Raw genomic sequence first — 18104 nt, 5'->3', positions numbered from 1 at the left:
GTTCCCCTCTGCCTCTGCCTACCTGGTCTTGATGTCTTCACCTGGCCAGGACCATAGCATTCATGCCATGTGGCTCAGAAATGGAGCTGTCTCCATGGAATGCCTGGTGTTTCCTGTCTGGGGGCAGGTTCCGGGAGGGGATGGACTGCCAGGCATTGAACCAGTGGCCAGGGTAGAGGCCTGTAAGTGTAGTGCTGGGCCTGTACCTCTGGGTTCTGCTGTGCCTTTTAGCCTGGCAGGCTCTGGGACCTGTGGGGTAATGAAGGGCCTCTTGAGATACCTCATACCCTCAGTCCCTTTGGAAACAATCCCAGTAACAAAGGGCTGATGAGCAATATATGACCCTTTCCTGAGGTGTCCTGGGCTGGGCTGGGTGTTTTCCCAGGATGTCTTCCTCCCTGCTCTGCCCACTCCCTGCCTCAGGCCTATCTGTTCCCTTCACCTATGACTTGGCCCAGGCCTGATTGTGAGGGGTGGGGAGTTTGGATAAAGGGCTGCTACAGGCAGAAGATGGCTTTCAAGTGGCAAGATATGCCCCCTTTCTGTCGCCTGCATATATGTGTCTGGCTAACAGGCTAGTTTTGTGGAAGCCAGGCCTGTCGCCCACCAGATTTGCAGCCCACAGAAGACAAAAAAGGCTCCAGAACCTGGAACCCAGGGCAGCCTCTGCCCACCCCTGACAGGTGAGGCATATGCATAACTCAGGTCCAGCAGGTTGTGGCCTCTGTGACCTGTCCTTCGCTCCTGTGACTACAGTGGATTTCAGGACCATGCAGACATGAGGTTCTATAGCCTGTTCCCAGAGGTTCGGGACTGCAGGCCTGGGTTTGGGAGAAAGCACAGGGATTCCTTCAAGATTAGACCCTGAGTTTCTTGGTCCCTGAAAGTCTACTTTTTTTCTGTCTTCAAGACCTGAGTGGACTCCATTCCAAATGGGTCCTCCTGTGACGGTGGGCCCACTACCTCTAGTGGGTCCACGGACACAGGACACCTCCCCTGTAGTCACAGGTGCTCCAGGCCTGCCATGTGCAGAGAGGTCTTGTTTACTCCTCTTTTTCCCAGTGTTGTGAAGACAGTGGGGCAACAACTCAGGAAGAGCTCTCCATGCTGGAGATTGTAAGTGCCCCTGCCTGTACACATACTTGGTCCTTGGGAAGGTGCACTCTCCCCTCTTTGCCAGGGAAGAGAGAAGTTTATGAAGGAAAGTGACATGACCAAATTATGCTTCAGAAAGATCCCTATGGGTACTGAGTGGGGTAGAAGGAGACCAACACGTGACACCACTGAGAGGTGGATGCAAGCCATGCAAGAGCTTGCCATTGGCTTCAACCTGGGCATGTGTAGGGTCATGTAGGCATATGTAAGGTTATGTTCATGTGTAGGATTGTGAGGTTAGGAAGAGTAGTGTCCTGCCTGCGGGGTCAGAAAAGCAGGAGACTCTGGCGCTGGGGCTAGGTGGATGGTGAGACCATTTTCTACAGTTCAGATCAAGGAGGAGGACCAGGTTTGAGGGGTGAGTTGATGAGTCTAGGTAGTAATCTGTTGAGTCAGGTGTGTGCAGGCATCCAGGGGAGTTTGTCAGGGAGGCCTTGTACAGATTGACGCAGCATTCTAGGGGACATCTGGAGATGGAGACGGCCGAGAAATGGCAAGTCTCAGGAAGCCAGAGCCAAGACAGCAGAAGAAGCCCAGGGAACTGACTCCTCATGTTGGAAGGAGGTTCTGAGAGATAGGAGGGAAGCCAGGAGTATGTCAGGCCATTGAAGCTGAAAGAAAAGAATGTGCGAAGGAGGAGGAGAGACTAGCCAAGATGAATGTTGGGAAGTGTCTTTTGGATTTTGCTCTATGAAGTTGTTGACCTTGGCGAGCAGAGGGGGTGGCAGCTAGGCTGCAGGGGCCTGAGAAGTGAGTGGGAGGCTGTCAGTGGTCTGGAGTGACTAGGAGCAGGGCCTGAACTTGGCGGGGGGGGGGGGGGTGTAAATGGATGAACAGAATATCCCTGCAGTGGAAATGAGGGGGGGGGGGAACCCTGGAAGGGTCCAGTGTAGGCCAAAGCCTGGAACCTGAGTGTGAGCTGGGTGTATGACCAGGGGATATCCCCTGGGTTCCCTGGGTCTGTGTGGTGGGGAGGCCTCACCAACCAGGTTGAGTAGGGCAATGTGGAATGCCAGGGAAGCCCAAGGGAGGGGGGGATTACTGAGAGAGGGAGGCCGTGGCTGCCGACAAGCCCCAAACAGCTCAGATTCAAAACAAAACAGGCTTTTAAGATGCCAAGTTTGATGAAATCTGAGTGCTGGAAGAGGTGGGAGTTTTCTCTTGGAAAAACAGCTGAAAATCGAGACTGAAAGCTGTGAAGGGAGATGGGCTCAGGGCTCCCTGGGCCCCCTTTGCAGCCTGGGAACCTAGGAGTGGGTATGAGAACCTGAAGGTGTGGAGAGGGCCTTCTGATTTGCTGGGAGGTGTCTTGGTCCTGCCCCTGTTGAGCCTAGAGGTGCCTTAGGGACAGGACTGAGGTGGCCTTGGCTTCTTCCTTGGGTGCCTGAAGGGCAGGGGGAGCTGGCAGCCCATCACTCTAGAGGTTCCTTCATTTTTTTCAGGCCTTGCATGTGTCTCCAGGTGCCTGTGTTTGCGCAGGGCTGTCTCTGGCTCTGCATGTTCCTACATGTGTGTTCCCTGTCTCCGTGAGCACAGCCTCTGGCTCTACTTGTGGGAGTCTGTTTCCACAGGTGCTTGTCACTGCAGATGCCCCTCCATATGCACATGTAGGTTTCTATTTTTGCACCTGTTTCTTTCTCCATGTGTATCTTTGGGTCCCTGGCTGTGCATGTTTCTAAGGTGACTGTGTGTGTAGAGACAGGGTGAGGCCAGGCTGAACACTCATACACAGGAGTGGGGGTCAGGCTCACAGACGGTGCCACCCCAGGGAGCCTGTGTATGTGTGTGCCTGCCTGCATAGAGACACCAGGAGTCTGGATAAACATGGGTGAGGAGGTCGTTGCTGACAGACGGTGCTGCCTGCCCTGGGACCCTGTAAGGCATCTCCATCTGTTAGCTTCCCTAGTGCAGCCCCCTCCCTCTGGTCCAGACTCGCCTTAGGCATCTTAGGCTGAGCTTGGACAAAGAGACATGTGTGTGCTTTCCAGGGATCCTCAGCAGTCTGCCCCCTCCAAGTCATTACAGCCTGCCTAAACTAATCATCCACCTCTACTCTTCATCTGTTAGGACCCTAGCACATGCCTCAGCTCCCACCAGACTTTACCCTCCTCTTGGCCTTGACTCAGTCAGTGCTTCCCAACCTGGCCCCTCAAAGCGTTCTGCCTCCTATGTTCAAGGGGTTCCTATTCTTGAATTCTCCCTCTTCCAGGAAGCCACCAAGGTAGCAGATAAGTAGTAGAGTCAGATTGATCAACTCCACCACTTAGGAACTTAGCTAAGCTCCCTCTACCCCCACCCCACCCTATCCTTAAACTCCTCAAAATGCTGCCTCCTCCCATGCACATATGCCCTGTCATCTACCTCTGCCCATGGGGCAACAGGACCCCCCCAAAGAAGGGAACAGGTACCCCTGCTGCATTGGTATCTATAGGCCATCACAGTTGGATGTGGGGCCATTCATGCACACGTGGGCACCCAGCACAGACGCACATGGATGTGTGCAGGCATGTCAGACCCTCAGGGTGTGTGCTCTGCTATAACTATGTATGGAGGCAGAATCTACAAACAGATGTGGAGACTGGGCTCCTGGGTGCCTCTGAAGTGTCCTGAAGTCCTGGTGTGCTTCTCTTTCCAGCCAGGATACCCTCTTGTCAGAGGATGGAGAGCCTAGCCCAAAACAGATGCTGTAGGGTGCTGCATCTTCAGAGGCAGCTGTGGGCCCTCTCACACTGTACCAGTCGCTGCAGCACCTTGTTGGTGGAACCAGAAACCTAAGTGCCTTGAGGGCTCCCTGGGGTTGGGGAGCGGGGTCCCTGGTGGGGACACAGCTAAGCTGGGGCTGAAGGGCGGTGCCCAGTTGAACCTTGGAGACGCTCACCCGCACAGGACACGAACACGTGCAGCCCTTTCACGGTGGCACCGCCTCTCTGCTGTCACCATGGTTACAGGGTGGCCTGGAGGGGGGAGGGCCCTCCCATGTCGGCAGCGCTGCACTATCAGGAACGGATGCATTTGGAATGGCCTCCGTGTGACCCAAGCATCCTACTGTTGGAACGTGGGTCTATGCTGGGGTGTCACGTGTGGGAGACACTGGGGTTTGCTTTTCAATATATGGAAACACTGCAGCTTGTGTGCAGGGGTCCATGGTGAGTGGAGCCACTGAGCCAGGATCAGGCTGAAGGAGTGGTACTGGAGAGGTTCTCTCCCCAGGGGTACCCTTCATCTCTCTCCCCCTGCCCTGCTGGTTGAGAACACTGGGGCTGGGGTTCTACCACCTGCTTTCATCCAAGCCCACCTCTGATTTAAATGAATGACCTTGGGCAGGTTTCTAGATCTCTCTAAGCCCAGTTGCTCTTGCAGCTCCTAAGGTTCTGGTAAAGATTGTTATTTTGTAAAGCATTTTAATGCATAATCTACATCAGAGTAAATGCTCCATACATGTAATCTAGCCTTTTATCCCTTGTGTCTGGGTCTGTTTTCCCAGTTATCTATGGGTTTGGAGTGACTGTATGGCATCAGCCTGAGGAATTTGTCCTGGTTCTTAACCTGAGTTGTTCAGGCCAGTGTGGACCTAGCTCCAGTGGGTACTTGGGCGGCGGGGGCGGGGGGTTTCAGTGTGCTGGTCTGATGGATGTGTCAGTTAACACCAAGGTAGGATGAGGCATGTGGCAGCCATCAGGAAACACTGCCCTCCTTGGCTATTTGTGCTGGAGACTCTGGAGTGGAAGAGAAGGAAGAGGCAGCAGCTGGTCACCCTGTAGGGCTGAAGTCCTCCTGTGAGAAGACCTCCTTCTTCTCCCAGAGGTGGTAGAAGAGCAGTCTTCCCAGTGCTGCCTAGAAGTCTAGATGGCACAAGGGACTGACTTTTGGGTTCTGCTGTTTTATGGACAGCTCTTCACACTTGCTGGTTTTAGGCTCTGGTAGCAGTGCCTGAGGGATGATCTGAGCCAAGGACGGAGCCATTGAGGGTGTGATAATTGAGGAAGGAAAATTAATTGTCCTTAATTTGGCACAAATCCCAAAGACTTTCCCCGTGTCAGGAATTCAGAGTAGACTCCCAGGACATGGCCTCAGATGTTCATACTTCTTTCCTTCTCCTTGATCTTTACTTTGCAGGTAGAAATGAAGGCCAGCTAACTCTTGGGTCTGACTGTGGCAGACCCTGGCTACCCCCTACCCCCTCCATTTGCTGAGCAGGTAGGAATGAGGTCTAGGAAAAGCTAACCTGGTGCCCTGGTAGGTAGGATGGCTCTGGCATCCCCCAGTGTCCTCCAGCTGCTGGAGGAGAATGAGGAGGGAACCCTGGGCCTCAGGTCTTGCTTAGACTTACCTATGAAAACAAGTGATGGAAGACTAAAGGAAGCTATTCCTTTGCTAGGTGCATCCCACATCCTCCTCATTTCCATTCTACCTTCATTCTTTTGCTACTGTCCTTTCAAAACTCAGAGCTGAAAGTCAGGGCACCGTGGGATCATATTTACAGCCAAGGAGATGCTGGATTTATATCCGGAATTTATAGGACTGCAAGTGGGGAAGCACAAGCCAACTCTTGGGGAAGGCTGGGGAGGAGAAGCCATCCTGGGAGTCCTCCTGCTCCCCAACCCAAGACCCTTTCTCCTGATGATCCCCAACCCCTTTGGGACGCCCCTGACATTTGCAGTTCCCCAGAGGTCTGGCAGAAGATAGAGCCATGTCTTACCCTGCCTATTGGGGCTCCTCCAGTTTCCTTTCCTCCCTATCCCCCCAATCCTTCCCCTGGGGACTCCCAAGAGTCTCCAGGGAGGGTTGGCTCTGCAAGTCTTTACTTTGTTCCCTTCCGAGGATGTTACATGCTTTTCCCCTGGTATAGGAGCCTGATCTCAGCAAGTGTCCCACTCACCCGTCTTGGGCTGGGCCTGTGGGAGAAAGGTACAGAGTGGTCTCCCTACCACAGAACCCAGCTTCTTGCCAGGAGGTGGACAAACAGCAAATATTCCTTTGCCCCATTGGGTGTGCCTGGCATCCTTGTGGCAGAGAGGCACTGATACACTTGATGGTTGTCCCAATGGGGAGGGCCTCTTGCCAGCTGAGGACAGGAAAGGGCACCACAGGCCCTGTCCTCAGTACCTATCTGCCCCAGAAATTCAGCCCTTGCTAGTTAAAATAATGTCCTCTAGTATGAATGTGGATTCTATCATATACCTCTCTGACACCTTGCATGCATTTCCAGGTGTCCTTTAGGTGGCTTTACAAGGCATATATATGGGGTGGGCACTTGAACCCCATGGACAGATAAAAGTAGACACACAGAAAGACTAGAGAATGTACCCAGGTCTTAAAGTTAGTTACAGGTGGAAATGGAAATTCCACTTGGTCTATTCTAGTCCAGGACCTGACCTCCTACCTCCTCATTCTATCAAAGGGTGGGGAACAGGCTGCTGCTATCAATTCCTGTTGGTCCCATGGAAGTTAACTTCTCTGTGCGCTGCCAACTTCTGGAAAGCTGGGAGAAGGGGCAGGGAGTTTTTCCTCCTTCCACCAGTGTTTGATGTCTCCATAGAGCTTTTTTGTCATCATGCTCAGGCATGATCCCCAGGTCTGAACATAGTTCCCAGGGGCCAGACTGAGAGAGACGGGGCGGGGGAGGAGAGGGAGGCGGCTCAGGGTCAAGGCTGCTATAGAGAAGGGGTCAGGGACGGGACCAGAAGTAGAAGAGGATCAGTGATAGGGCAGGGTGCCCAGGGTCATGGCATTCTGCCGTATGTGGAGCTGAAGGGGATGCAGGTAGAAGAGGAGCACCTTGCATGCTGACTTGGGATCAGAGGCAGGGCTCTGTCTGGGTTGTGATTTGATGCTGTGGGAGCTGCCCCTGCCCCCCTTTCGCAGCCTGGTGTCCATGCAGCACTTTCTGCTACAGCCAGTAGAGCATTGATCTCATTCTTCCCAGGGCCTAGAGAGAGAACTGCTGACAACTTCAGTCTGAGGCATTATTTCTGAGACCTGGAAACTCACCAAAGGGGTAGGGGTGGGCCCTGCTGCAGCCCCCATCCCTGCCAAAAGTGAGTTAGGACCCTGGTTCCTCACATCAGGGTAGGCCTCATGCTTAGAAATCAGAGGTAGGGGAAAGAGGGTTTTGTGTATCCCAGCCAACCTGGGAGTCAGGGGACACAGAGAGGTCCTGGGGGCAGGCAGGGCCAGCCCTAACATGCACATCACTGTCTTGTCTACAGAGGAACAGCTGCCATCTGGGTTCCCCACCATCGACATGGGGCCTCAGCTGAAGGTGGTGGAGAAGGCGCGCACGGCCACCATGCTGTGTGCAGCTGGTGGGAATCCAGACCCTGAGATCTCTTGGTTCAAAGACTTCCTTCCTGTGGACCCTGCCACCAGCAATGGGCGCATCAAACAGCTGCGTTCAGGTGAGCTGAGGGCAAGGATGAAGGGGTCACAAAGACCTTGGGAAAGTCATCTCGCCAGAACCCCACACAGTCTTCCCTTTTGGGCCTAGGTGTCTGGGGCAGACCCTTCGGGCTGAGCAGAGCGCTGCCATTGGGGGAGGCTGGAACTTGTTGCAGAACTGCCTGGTCCAGGGAAGATGACTTGGTGGAGAGATCTTCTTAGCTCTGCCTATATCTTCCTGGGATTGTCAGACTCCAGACTGGACCAGTTCTGCGCCTCCCAACACATGTGACATACTATCATGTGTGGCACGCTCTGCAAATGTGTCTGTGGGTATTCATCCTCCACTTTCCCTGTAGCCTTGCCTGAGACATGGCCGGGATGATTCTTCTCTAGACAGCAGGACTTGACTGGGAAAGAGACCAAAGATGTTTGATTCATTAGGTTTCAAAAGGCTGGACCTCAGGGGCCTGGAAACAGGGGGACTTGCTGCCATCCCTTGGCCACCAGGGCCACCTGTCTCCTCTGGATTTCTCAGTCGAGCCAAGTTGGAGTCCTGGGAGCAAGGATGCCATTGTGACCAGGCAGGAGGTGTCGCCCCGTTGATCGATCTGCCTACAAGACTCCCGCCAAGAAAATTGATTCAGTTTTTGTGGGAACTGAGCGGGCGGGAAAGGAGGCTCTGAATCAGCTTGGCTGCATTCTGCATCTGCTGCCAGCTCAAGCTGGACCCATAGACCTTACTCCAGAAACCCTACCAGCTGCGGGATGGTGGTTCTCAGGCAGGATGGCCAGGAGTGGCCAGAGCCCCTGCCACCTGTCTGCTGTGCTGCCAACCCTTAGAAGAACACAACTGTACCCCTCTGGGGGCCTCTGCTGGCTTTAGAAATGCCCCACCACTCCCAGGGGTGCTAGTCCCTCCCTACCAACTCCCAACAGGCACACACCCTCTTGGTGCCCAGGGAAAGGAGGGAGAGATGAGCCACCCAGTGGGGCAGGATTCCGGCCCTAGCCACGGCCGCCTGAGACAGCCCACGAAGTGTTAGCTCATTTAATTTAATTAAAACTCAACAAGATGGAGGCAGCTGTAGCGCAGTTAATTAAAACAGCCATAATCAAGGCAGGAAACGGTCCGGCGGTGTTTGTGGCCGCTGCCCAGCCCTGCACAGCAGCCGGCATGGCTCAGCTCCTCTGCATTTCCTCTCAGGTCCCCCAGGCAGGATCCCCAAGCAGCCAGACAGTTCTCCCCACAGACTTGACTCCTCCCCGGAATGGCATTGACTGACTGGCAGCAGTAGTTCTGGGAAGCCCTGCCGTCTCAAGCGTTTGTTCATCAAGTATTTATGTGCTACTCGCTGTGTGCCAGGCCTTGTGCCACCCCTTCCCTGCCCATCATTTCACTAGGTGCTATTCAGACCTCATCTCCTTGTCCTGTCAGCAGTGGCTGACACCCTTTCCTCCACCTTGACCACTTTTTCTCACTTCTCCTGGGCTGTGCCTCTCCTGACCCCTGTCTGAGTCCCCAAGTGCCCCTCCCTTACAGCAGCATCTTTGTCTGCAGGTTCCTCCAACCCAAGAGCCTGGGAATCCAGTCCTTGCCCCATAGACACAGCCTTTCCCCAGACAGGTGAACTCGGAGCTTCAGATGCTGTCCTTATCTGTAGTTCCTACCTCTGTCTTTCCAGCCCAAATAACTTACCAGAGCTCTAGGTCACAAAATCTGTTTACTTCCCTATGTCACCCTGACTGGAACAAGTGATGACCCTCTCCCCAGTTAGTTAGGCTCTTCTCCTGTTGACCCTCTCCAGGAGTGGCATCCCCCAATCTGAAATCTGGAGGACACCCAACTCCTACTCCAGTAAAGAACAAAGTTCTCTTGGTTTATCACCCACATGGCTCTCAAATTGGTCCCCTTCTTTCCTTTCACTGCCTTTATCCTATTCTAGGGCACCAAACCCCACTCTCCCTATCTGCAGGCTTTCCTGAGAATCCATCTTCCAGCAGCTGTCAGAGATCTGCTTGTGTTCCTCCTGTGCTCTGACGACCTCAGGGGTGGACCCTGGGCCCATGACCCTTGACCAGGCCTACGGAGTCAAATACGTGCTCCTGGACAAGGCTAGTAGAACCCTTGATCTTCCCCTGCCCATGTCTCCAGCTTTATCTCATTGGGTCCCAGCTGCACCCTTCCTAGCTCTGTGGCCCCAATTAAATGAACTTTGTCAGTTTTCTCATCTTTGAAAGAAGCTATGTTAAATAGTGAGACAATGACTATCGGTTTACTGGCTAGCCTTTGGTAAGGGCCCTGTGAATAGAGCTCTCCCTGCCTCCTGCCACTCCCCAACTCATATTGAGCCACACTGTACCCTTGCTCACCTCTTGGCCCTCTGTTCACCTGGTTCTTCCACTTGAAGGCCTCCAACCTTCTTGGCCTCAGCCTACTCATGCAGGACTCATCCTGCTTCATGTTGTTATCATCTGGTCCCAGCTAGGCTAGGCATTCCTTCAGGGAGAACCTGCAAGGGACTAACTCTGTTTAGAGAAATGCCCCCAAGCCCAGCTATAGGTCAGGTCTCTCTGAGCCCTTGTTGAATGAATGATTTTATGAACTTGATCTTTGGTACTTGTCTCTGAAAACTAATACTCGGTCCTTGTTTGGTCATTCCTACCATCTGGAGCTGAGATTTATGGGTCATAGGGTCTAGCTTAAGGCTGGGGGTCTAGCTTTTAGGATAGAGCTATGTGGTATCCGAGGGGCCTCAGCATCCCATCTTTGCAGGTACAACAGGATCTCTCCCCATCCCTGCCTGACTCTTGCCTGTGACCCTGGACCCCAGTTGCTGCTGTCCTGCCTGTTACCATTTGGAAGGGTGCTGAGGCTATTCCATGTACATTTTACAGTAACATCCCTTCATGGAGTGGAGTCAGGCCCCTGAGCACTTGGCTATTTACAAGGATCTTGATGGTTTACGCTTCACCAACAGTTTACAAAGCGCTTTCCTGCCCTTTGTTGCAGCTGACTGCTGCAACTCTGTGAAGTAGGACAGGCTGGATTAACATGCCCATTCACAGCTGAGTTAAGGAAGTCACCTGGGGTTACACATGGAGATTGGGACTCAGGTCTGAGAGCTCCCCTGGGAGGTCAACCTGGGGCCTCTGGAGTAGCTGGACTTTACTAGGGCTCTAGATCTGCACAGTCCCATCTTCAGGCCTCAGGCCCCCACTGGCCAGTACCAAGAAGTCCTCCATTTTCTGTTATCTGATCCCCATAGTACATCCAACTAGGATGTGGCCCCTAGAGCATGAGCTAGTCAGGGTGGCTGGCAGCACATGCTGCTGAGGTGTGGATGCTGTTCTATAGCCTCTTTCTTTACTGCATTAATGTGACTCCTGAACACTATAATCTATAGACCACTGGAACTTGAGACCTGGCATGGGCCCAGGGAAACAAGGATAAGTTCAGAGCATTTGGAAATAGAGTCACAAGCAGGAAGTGTTAAGCAGGCTGACTTCCAAGTGGGGCTCAAGACCACTACTGTGTTATGAGAGGTACTGTTAGCCCATAAATTCTGCCAAGCCTGGACAGCACTCTGAGGCTTCCTGTGTTCCCATATGGCCTGAGTAAGCCTCTGTCCCTGCCACTGTAGAAGGACAGTCTTACTCACCATGTCCACAGAACCTGAACAAGACCTATAGCCTCAAGAAGAGATGGCAGCATTTGGCTGAAGGAAGAGGCCTGCTGACCCCAGCAGGAAGAATATCTACTGCCCCTTATTCTGCTAGTTAGCCCCAGCTCTTGACTGGAAGAGCCCTTCTACCTTTCTCTGCTCTGCCTGGCTTCCAGAAAATCACATTGTCATTGTGTGGTCATGGTTTCCCTTTGGCCCTGAGCTCACTGGTGCCTCTTGAGCCTGAGCACACTCCTGGGGTGACCGACTAATGGGTCCCCTTTAGTTCCATACACCTGTCTTGTGAAATGGAAAAGGCAAATTCTCTCAGTTTGGTAGGGAAATTGCAGTTCTGAGAGGTCAGCAGGTTAGGTTTTGGAAGAACTGAAGCCAGGGGACGGGGGGTTCCCAGACCTGGATTGTACACACATCCACCCCAACCTGAGCTCTGGCCCAGACCATAGGAGCATGTCTGTCAGCAGCTGTCAACTTGCAGGATCTCTACTTGTGACTATCAGATGACCTTAGGGAGCTTTGGTTTGTGTGAATTTTTATCTATCAATGATTAAAATTGAAAAGATTAAAATATGTACTAATCTATTTTAAAATAAAAATCTATTCTATTTTAATATAAATAACATTTTAAGTAAAAAATAATTTTCTAAAACAAAATTTAGTGAGAAGAACCTCATTGTTTTACACTTTAACAAATTTGTTTAATTTGGGGCTTGATGGAAGGCAGCTAGACTCCCATATATGCTCCTGCATTCAGCCTGTTATGCTATCACATATGGCTTGTCCTCTAAAAAACTCTGCTGTATGTTCGTGAGAGAAAGAGGGTGAATATGACAAACTATTTCCTAGTATGATAGAAATAGTTTGAACGTTGCGGACTCCTGAAAGATTCTCCGGGATCCCTGCTCAGTCATGGTGATGATTCTTTCCACTTCTCAGTGCACCCCTCAGACACACCCCTGTCCCAGCAGCTGCCTTTGCCTTCTCCCAGGTTTTGTCTGCAGGAGGCGGTCTTGTCCAGTGGGAAGGCTATGAGCAGGATGGACTGCCACCTCACTTACAGACTGTGTCCTTGGGCTTTGGGCAAGCTGCTTAATATTTCTCAGCCTCTTTTCTCCTGTATGTATACAGGTGGATTTTCCTCCAGGTGGACATTGTCAGGTTCAGGGAGACCATGAATGGTGTGTGTCTCTCTGCACACTTCCATCCCCCAGAAGCTGGCAGGAAAGGATAGGGTAGATGGAGTTAGTCCTGCTCTACCCCTAGGTTCCCCACTCCTGAATAAGGCTGTGGTTGAACAGGGGGCCTGAGCCTCAGAGGAAGGACCTGTCAAAAGGAACCTGCTTGGATGTCGTAAGAGTCATGGATTTGGAGGGCAAGTGCCTGACCCTTTTTTGCTGTCAGTTCCCAGGGTTATGAGGCATTAGGCAAGGAGTGGGCACTGGCCTCTACCTCTCACCAGTCAGGCTAAGGGGTCTCGGCAGTCCTTCCATCTTTAGCAAGGTCAGGTGGACTTCCTAGGGAGACTGCTGTGGGATATGAGTTGATTGAGTCCTGCCACTTCCAATGCCAGCTGTGGGCTGGTCTGTTTGTGAGACATGGTCTGGTGCTGCCCTGTGGGAACACCCCAACCCCACACCTAACCCTACCTTCTTCCTGCTCAAACTCCCCAGGTTTGGTCTTGGTAAGTCCTGTGTTTGCAAACTTATTTCCCTATGGTATTTGGGTGGAATGTAGAGGGAGGTTTCTGCCTCTTTTCTTTCCTTTCCCCTCCATTTGCCCAACTAGCGGGAGCTGCAGGAACCCTGACAAACCTTCTTGACTCCTGTCACCCCCAGCCCTGCTAACTCCTGCCTCACCTCCTCAGAGCAGTGCCAGTGACCTGGGGAACACACTTCACCTTCACTCAGCATAGCCCAACCTGGTGCTTGCTCACACATCTGTGTGGGCTGAACTTAGGCCTCAAGTTCTCCATATATTTAAGGCCCTTTCTTGTGTTTTATTTTATCTGATTTGGCTTTGTGTGGCTTTCCTTTCTTTTGTACTAATGCTTCTCTCTGATCTTATTTGCATTCAAATTACCTCGCCAGGTGGTTCACCAATCAGAGGTAAGAATGCTGTCCGTGCATCTCTCCACGCCACACCTCCACCACTGCTGTCACCTCCACTCCATCCCGTCCAGTCCGTCACCTCCCCATCCCCATCCCGACCTCTCCAGCCTCTTCATTTCCAGCTCCAGCCCCCCAACACCACCAGCCACCACACACCTCCACTCAGTCATTCCCTCCTGTGGACTCATTCATTGCAAGTCTGAGTTGTGGAGAAAGTAGAGGAGCCCTGCCTTGGATGGCAAGCCCTGCTGCCCACACCTCCAGGCAGCCCCACAGAAGGGACCCAGCTGTCTCCCACAGTGAAACCCAGCTTGCCCCTAAGGCTGGCCATAAATGGAGATGCTTCCTATAGATTAGAGTGTATAGCTAAACCTCGCCTGTCCCTTTGAACGTCTTTTTCTTGGGGAATCTCAATTATTACTTGACTTCCCCTTTAGTGTCTTGGTCCTGTAGTCAAATAAGAATCATCCCTTAAGTTCCTTCAGCCTCGCATTGACTAGAAGAAATATTCATTGCTTAAGACTTGAGATACTGGGATGACAACAGGGAAATAAACAGGCTCAGACATAACTAGGTCCCCTGACCTGTTAGCTTGGAGTCCTGCCAAGCTACATTCATGTAACAGGTCCCTGCAAACTAGTGGTTAGAAAGCAGATTCTGGATTCATTGGATCTAGGTGCAAGTCTAACTCGCCACCTGTGTGATCTTTTAAAAAAAATTGACCATCTCTCATTTACTCCTCTTTGAATTAGGGCCAAGGCCACCTACACACAGGTCCATCCAAATTAGAGGAGAGAATGATAATGTGAATGGCATCTTGTAAAACTGTGGCTTTTGTTTTTAATCCTGTTATTTTTCTCCCCCACATTCCTCAGTGTTTGTGGGTGTATCTTGGCCTTCAGAGTTCAAGGCCAGGGTACTCAAGGCAGAAGTTCAGGGTAGGAAGGGAAGTTGCCTTATTGCCGTCACCTGAGGACAGGACTCACTTCACCTGCATCCCTCCACATCTCCCTATGCCCCTCAGGTTCTCCCCACACATCCACTCAGCACATTCTGACTCTGTGCACTCCCTACTGCTGGGTCTTGGTGTTGGTATCAGATTTGGGGGTTTCCATGTTCAGGTAGTCACAGGGTCTGTGTTGGGGCTCCTGACCAGTCTTAGGCTTGTGTTAAAAGGCAGCTTCCCCCTCCCATGGGCTGGAATCCTACCCAGGCAGCACTTCCTGCCCCCAGCCTATGTTACTAGCCACTTAGTCTCCCTTGAACCCCTGCTAAGCTGACCTTAGGGCAGCCCCCACCAGTCAGGGGCCTGGCCCTCACCTGCTTGAATGAACATTTTCTGTAACAGTGTCCATCCATCCCATAAACATGACCTATTGGGGGTGCATCAGGGCCGTTCTTGCAGGAGATGGTATTTGGCGTGTGCACTAGGCTTTGATACTCCCTGATGCCAATGGGAGGTCTGAATTCAGGACCACAGAAACAGGCCAGTCCTTTGTCCTTCATTGGTGACACTCCCTCTCCCTCCAACTCCCAGCCCCTTGGTTGTTCATAGCCCCTCTTGCTGCCCAGGGTGTAGATGAAAGAGGGATGCCTGGTCATAAAGGGGCTATAGCTTGCACCCACTGTGGTGCTCCCCTTGGGCCTGGGCTGTGAGAACATGGCATGGAACTCTTCCTGTGGCTCCTATTCAGTCCAGTTATGTGGGGCCTAGCAAGTTCTGTTTGTCCTGTGTAGGTGTGATCATCAGTCACCCCAGGTTCTGGGGTCGGGGTGGGGACTATTAGGGTCATTCTGGTTGTTCTGTGCAGGAGGTGGTTTTCTGTCAGACTGTCCTGTGGGGATTATTAACTATCCGTTGGACTGTCCTGTGTGGGTGTAATTGTCTGTCGGACTGTTCCAGGGAGGGGTATGTTGCTTCTGTGCCCCATGGGTTTTACTGTCACCAATAGCTTGCCCAAAGTATTCTCATAGTTTTTTTAAAGTGTTGGTTACTAGGGCTGGGAGCTGGCCAAGGCAAGTGGTTTCACCCCTATTCTGGCCCTCTACCTTGACTCCCCTACCTGGACTAGCCAGGACTGGCCCGAAGCCCCAGTTCCCTCCATCCTCTGGGAAGGTTTTTTCCAGCTGCGCTCCCTGCCCCCCGCCCCCCACAGTCCTGGCTCCTGTCTGTCCGTCTGTGGCCAGAGCAGCCCCTCAGGGTGCTGGCCAGAGTGGGAGCTGCAGCCTCCATTAGCCTCCTGAATTATGCAGGAGCCGTGGTGGGTCGAAGCACTTTAGCAGGACCAGGCTGAGGAAAGGAGCCGGAATGGGTGGGGCCAGCAGCATGGGGTGAAGTGGGAGGGGAGGATGGGGGCCAGAGCAAAGGCTGTTGGACAGCAGGCCCCTCAGGCAAGCCCTTTCCTTCCTGGTGGGCACCAGAGCCTCAGGTTCTTACCTGATGAGGGCATTGCATGCTTAGGAATCCCAGGTGGGCAGGTCTACAGGCCACTCTTGCACCTGGCTCCAAGTTGCCCGGCAGGCCTTGTGTTCAGAAGCACTAAAGGCGTGATCACTGGTAACAGGCGCCAGGACTGGCAGGAGTGTGATGGACACCTAGTGGAATTGGCAATAGGGTGCATCCCCTGCTGGAGCAGAGTTTGGCCTGCAGAGTGGGTGGAATTGTGCTCCAAAGCACAATCCTTGGTTGTAGCCTGGAGGTTAACTGGCTTTTCAGGGAGAGTTTCCTGGAAGCAGCACAGGTGCCAAAGGGTGTGGCCCAGGAGAGCTGCAACATCTGGTCGACACAAACCACAGACGCTGTCAAGACCTCATGTTCCAGGTCACACTCAACTTGGCCATGGCTGACCACTCTATTTGTGTTCCTACAGGTGCCTTGCAGATTGAGAGCAGCGAAGAGTCAGACCAAGGCAAGTACGAGTGTGTGGCAACCAACTCAGCAGGCACACGCTACTCGGCCCCTGCGAACCTGTATGTGCGAGGTAAGAACTTGGCAGTGCCTGGCCTCTATCACCATGGAGCTGAGCTGCACCTGCCAGACATGCCACCTGGAGCCCTTGGTGCAGACACTCAAGGGACTGCCATGGGCCCAGACTCTCCTTTCCTTCTCTTTTAGCAGCAGCAGCGGCAGTGGCAGCAGCTCCCATTGGGTAGGCTCATAGTGTCTGCCACAACTTGCCTTCCTTCCCTGCAGGCCCTTGAGGAAGCGGCCCCTCTTGGGAGCATTTGTATTTCTTGTAGGTCCTTGCTACGTGGGCCCAGAGCCCTATGGGAGTCTGGAGCATTCCAAGTGGACTTCTTGGTGTGTGTATTGTGTGTGTACCGTGTATGTGCAGGCCAGTGTAATTTGCGTGTGCACACCTGGCCTGGCTTTCCTCCAGTCTGTCCTCCTGCCTACTCTAGCAGGGTGGGCTCTTGGCCCACTCTGGATTTTGAGGCAGTCAGTCTTCAAATGGACCAGGTGAGCCTGACCCTTGGGGTCTTCTTGGAGGAGGCTGCTATTCTGTACCATCAGCCAGACCCTTTGTGTAGGGGGTCAGACTGAGGCAGCTGTGAGTGCCTGCAGGTACATTGCTTTGGGTGAGCACCTGGTGTGTTTGTGTGTTCCTTATTGGGATTGAGTGAATTGTGTGTTCTTCAAAGTCTAGGTACTTGAAAGAGGGGAGCTGGAGACTTGTTTTGGGGTGTCAGTTCTCTGATATGCTCACAGCCTAGAGGCAACCAAAGCCAACTATCTTTCCCCTTCTTGAGAACACACTGGGTCTTGTGTGACTGGTGCCCCGGAAGGACCCCTAGAAGGCCTTCCTACCCACCACTGTCCCTTACTTAGCCCTCTTGCACAGAGGGATGTCACTAGAAGTTAAACTGTCTCTTCTCAGGGGGCTTGTAAAGGAAAGCGAGGCAACATCGCCTCAGTGAGAGCAAGTGCTCAGTGCCATCTTAGAGGCCATCTGACTGCCCCCTTTCCCCTCCCCAGTGCATGGGGCAGGGGTGATGACAGTTAGCCTGTGCTATTCTTCGGGGCTATTTGATCAGACTTTGGTGAATTCAGAGAGGCCAGAGAGAATTAGTCCATCAGCTAACAAGTATTTATTTAGGGTCTGCTATATATCAGGGCAGAGGGTGGTTATGGAAAGGCCACATGCTGCCTGCCCATTTGGTGACCAGTCAAGCTGTGTAAGAGTTGTTTGTGATAGGCAAATTGTGCTCCGGAGACAAGTGAAGATGCTTCATGGGAGTTGGGATGGGAAGTTGCCATCTCCCTGCTCGTTGTTAGGTGTCTCAGCTCAGCAAGGCTCAGTTGAGCTGACCTAGTGCCTGTCTTCAGGATCAGGAGCCCAAGAACCTCTCAAATGGCTGAGAGGAATGGAACCTTCACCCCATGTTGATCCCTCTAAGAGATTAGCAGCTGGAAAGACCCTTCTCAGTGCCCAGTCTCCTCCCACTCCACCATATCATGAATGTGTGTGCTCTCAACTGTGTGCTTTTCCTAAAGACTATAGTAGGGCTGGGATTTCAGAGGTCCCAGGCCTTAACAAGGAAAGCCCTGTCTGCATGTGGCTATGTGAGGCAGAGGAGAGGCCCAGAAGAGCCACTGTAAACAATAAGCAAGCTGTGCAGTGCGGCCCTGTGGACACATTTTTGGGAATAGAACTGCAGAGGCACTACTAAAGCAGAAGGCTCATACTGGAGAAGGATGGACTCTTCTTGTCCTTTTAGTTGGGAAGTCACTGTCTGACTCACTGTCATCCTGGTCTCCACCCTGGAAGTGAGACAGTGG

At 52.6% G+C, this 18104-nt stretch overlaps 1 protein-coding gene across 3 annotated transcripts in view; it reads left to right on the top strand.

Moving 5' to 3' along the window:
* The window catches only part of PTPRF (protein tyrosine phosphatase receptor type F), an 82321-nt gene that overhangs the window by 25578 nt on the left and 38639 nt on the right, over window positions 1-18104 (top strand). For all 3 annotated transcript variants that reach the window (XM_081306600.1, XM_081306601.1, XM_081306599.1), the window contains 2 exons: window positions 7365-7553; window positions 16195-16305. In XM_081306600.1, coding sequence (XP_081162726.1) covers window positions 7365-7553; window positions 16195-16305 — 300 coding nt within the window. The remainder of the gene's footprint in view (window positions 1-7364; window positions 7554-16194; window positions 16306-18104) is intronic.

This window comes from Spermophilus citellus (assembly GCF_964194105.1).
Source record: "Spermophilus citellus genome assembly, chromosome: 9".
NCBI lineage: Eukaryota > Metazoa > Chordata > Mammalia > Rodentia > Sciuridae > Spermophilus > Spermophilus citellus.
Note: the sequence above shows the minus strand (reverse complement) of the source record. Positions and strands in the feature narration are given on the sequence as shown.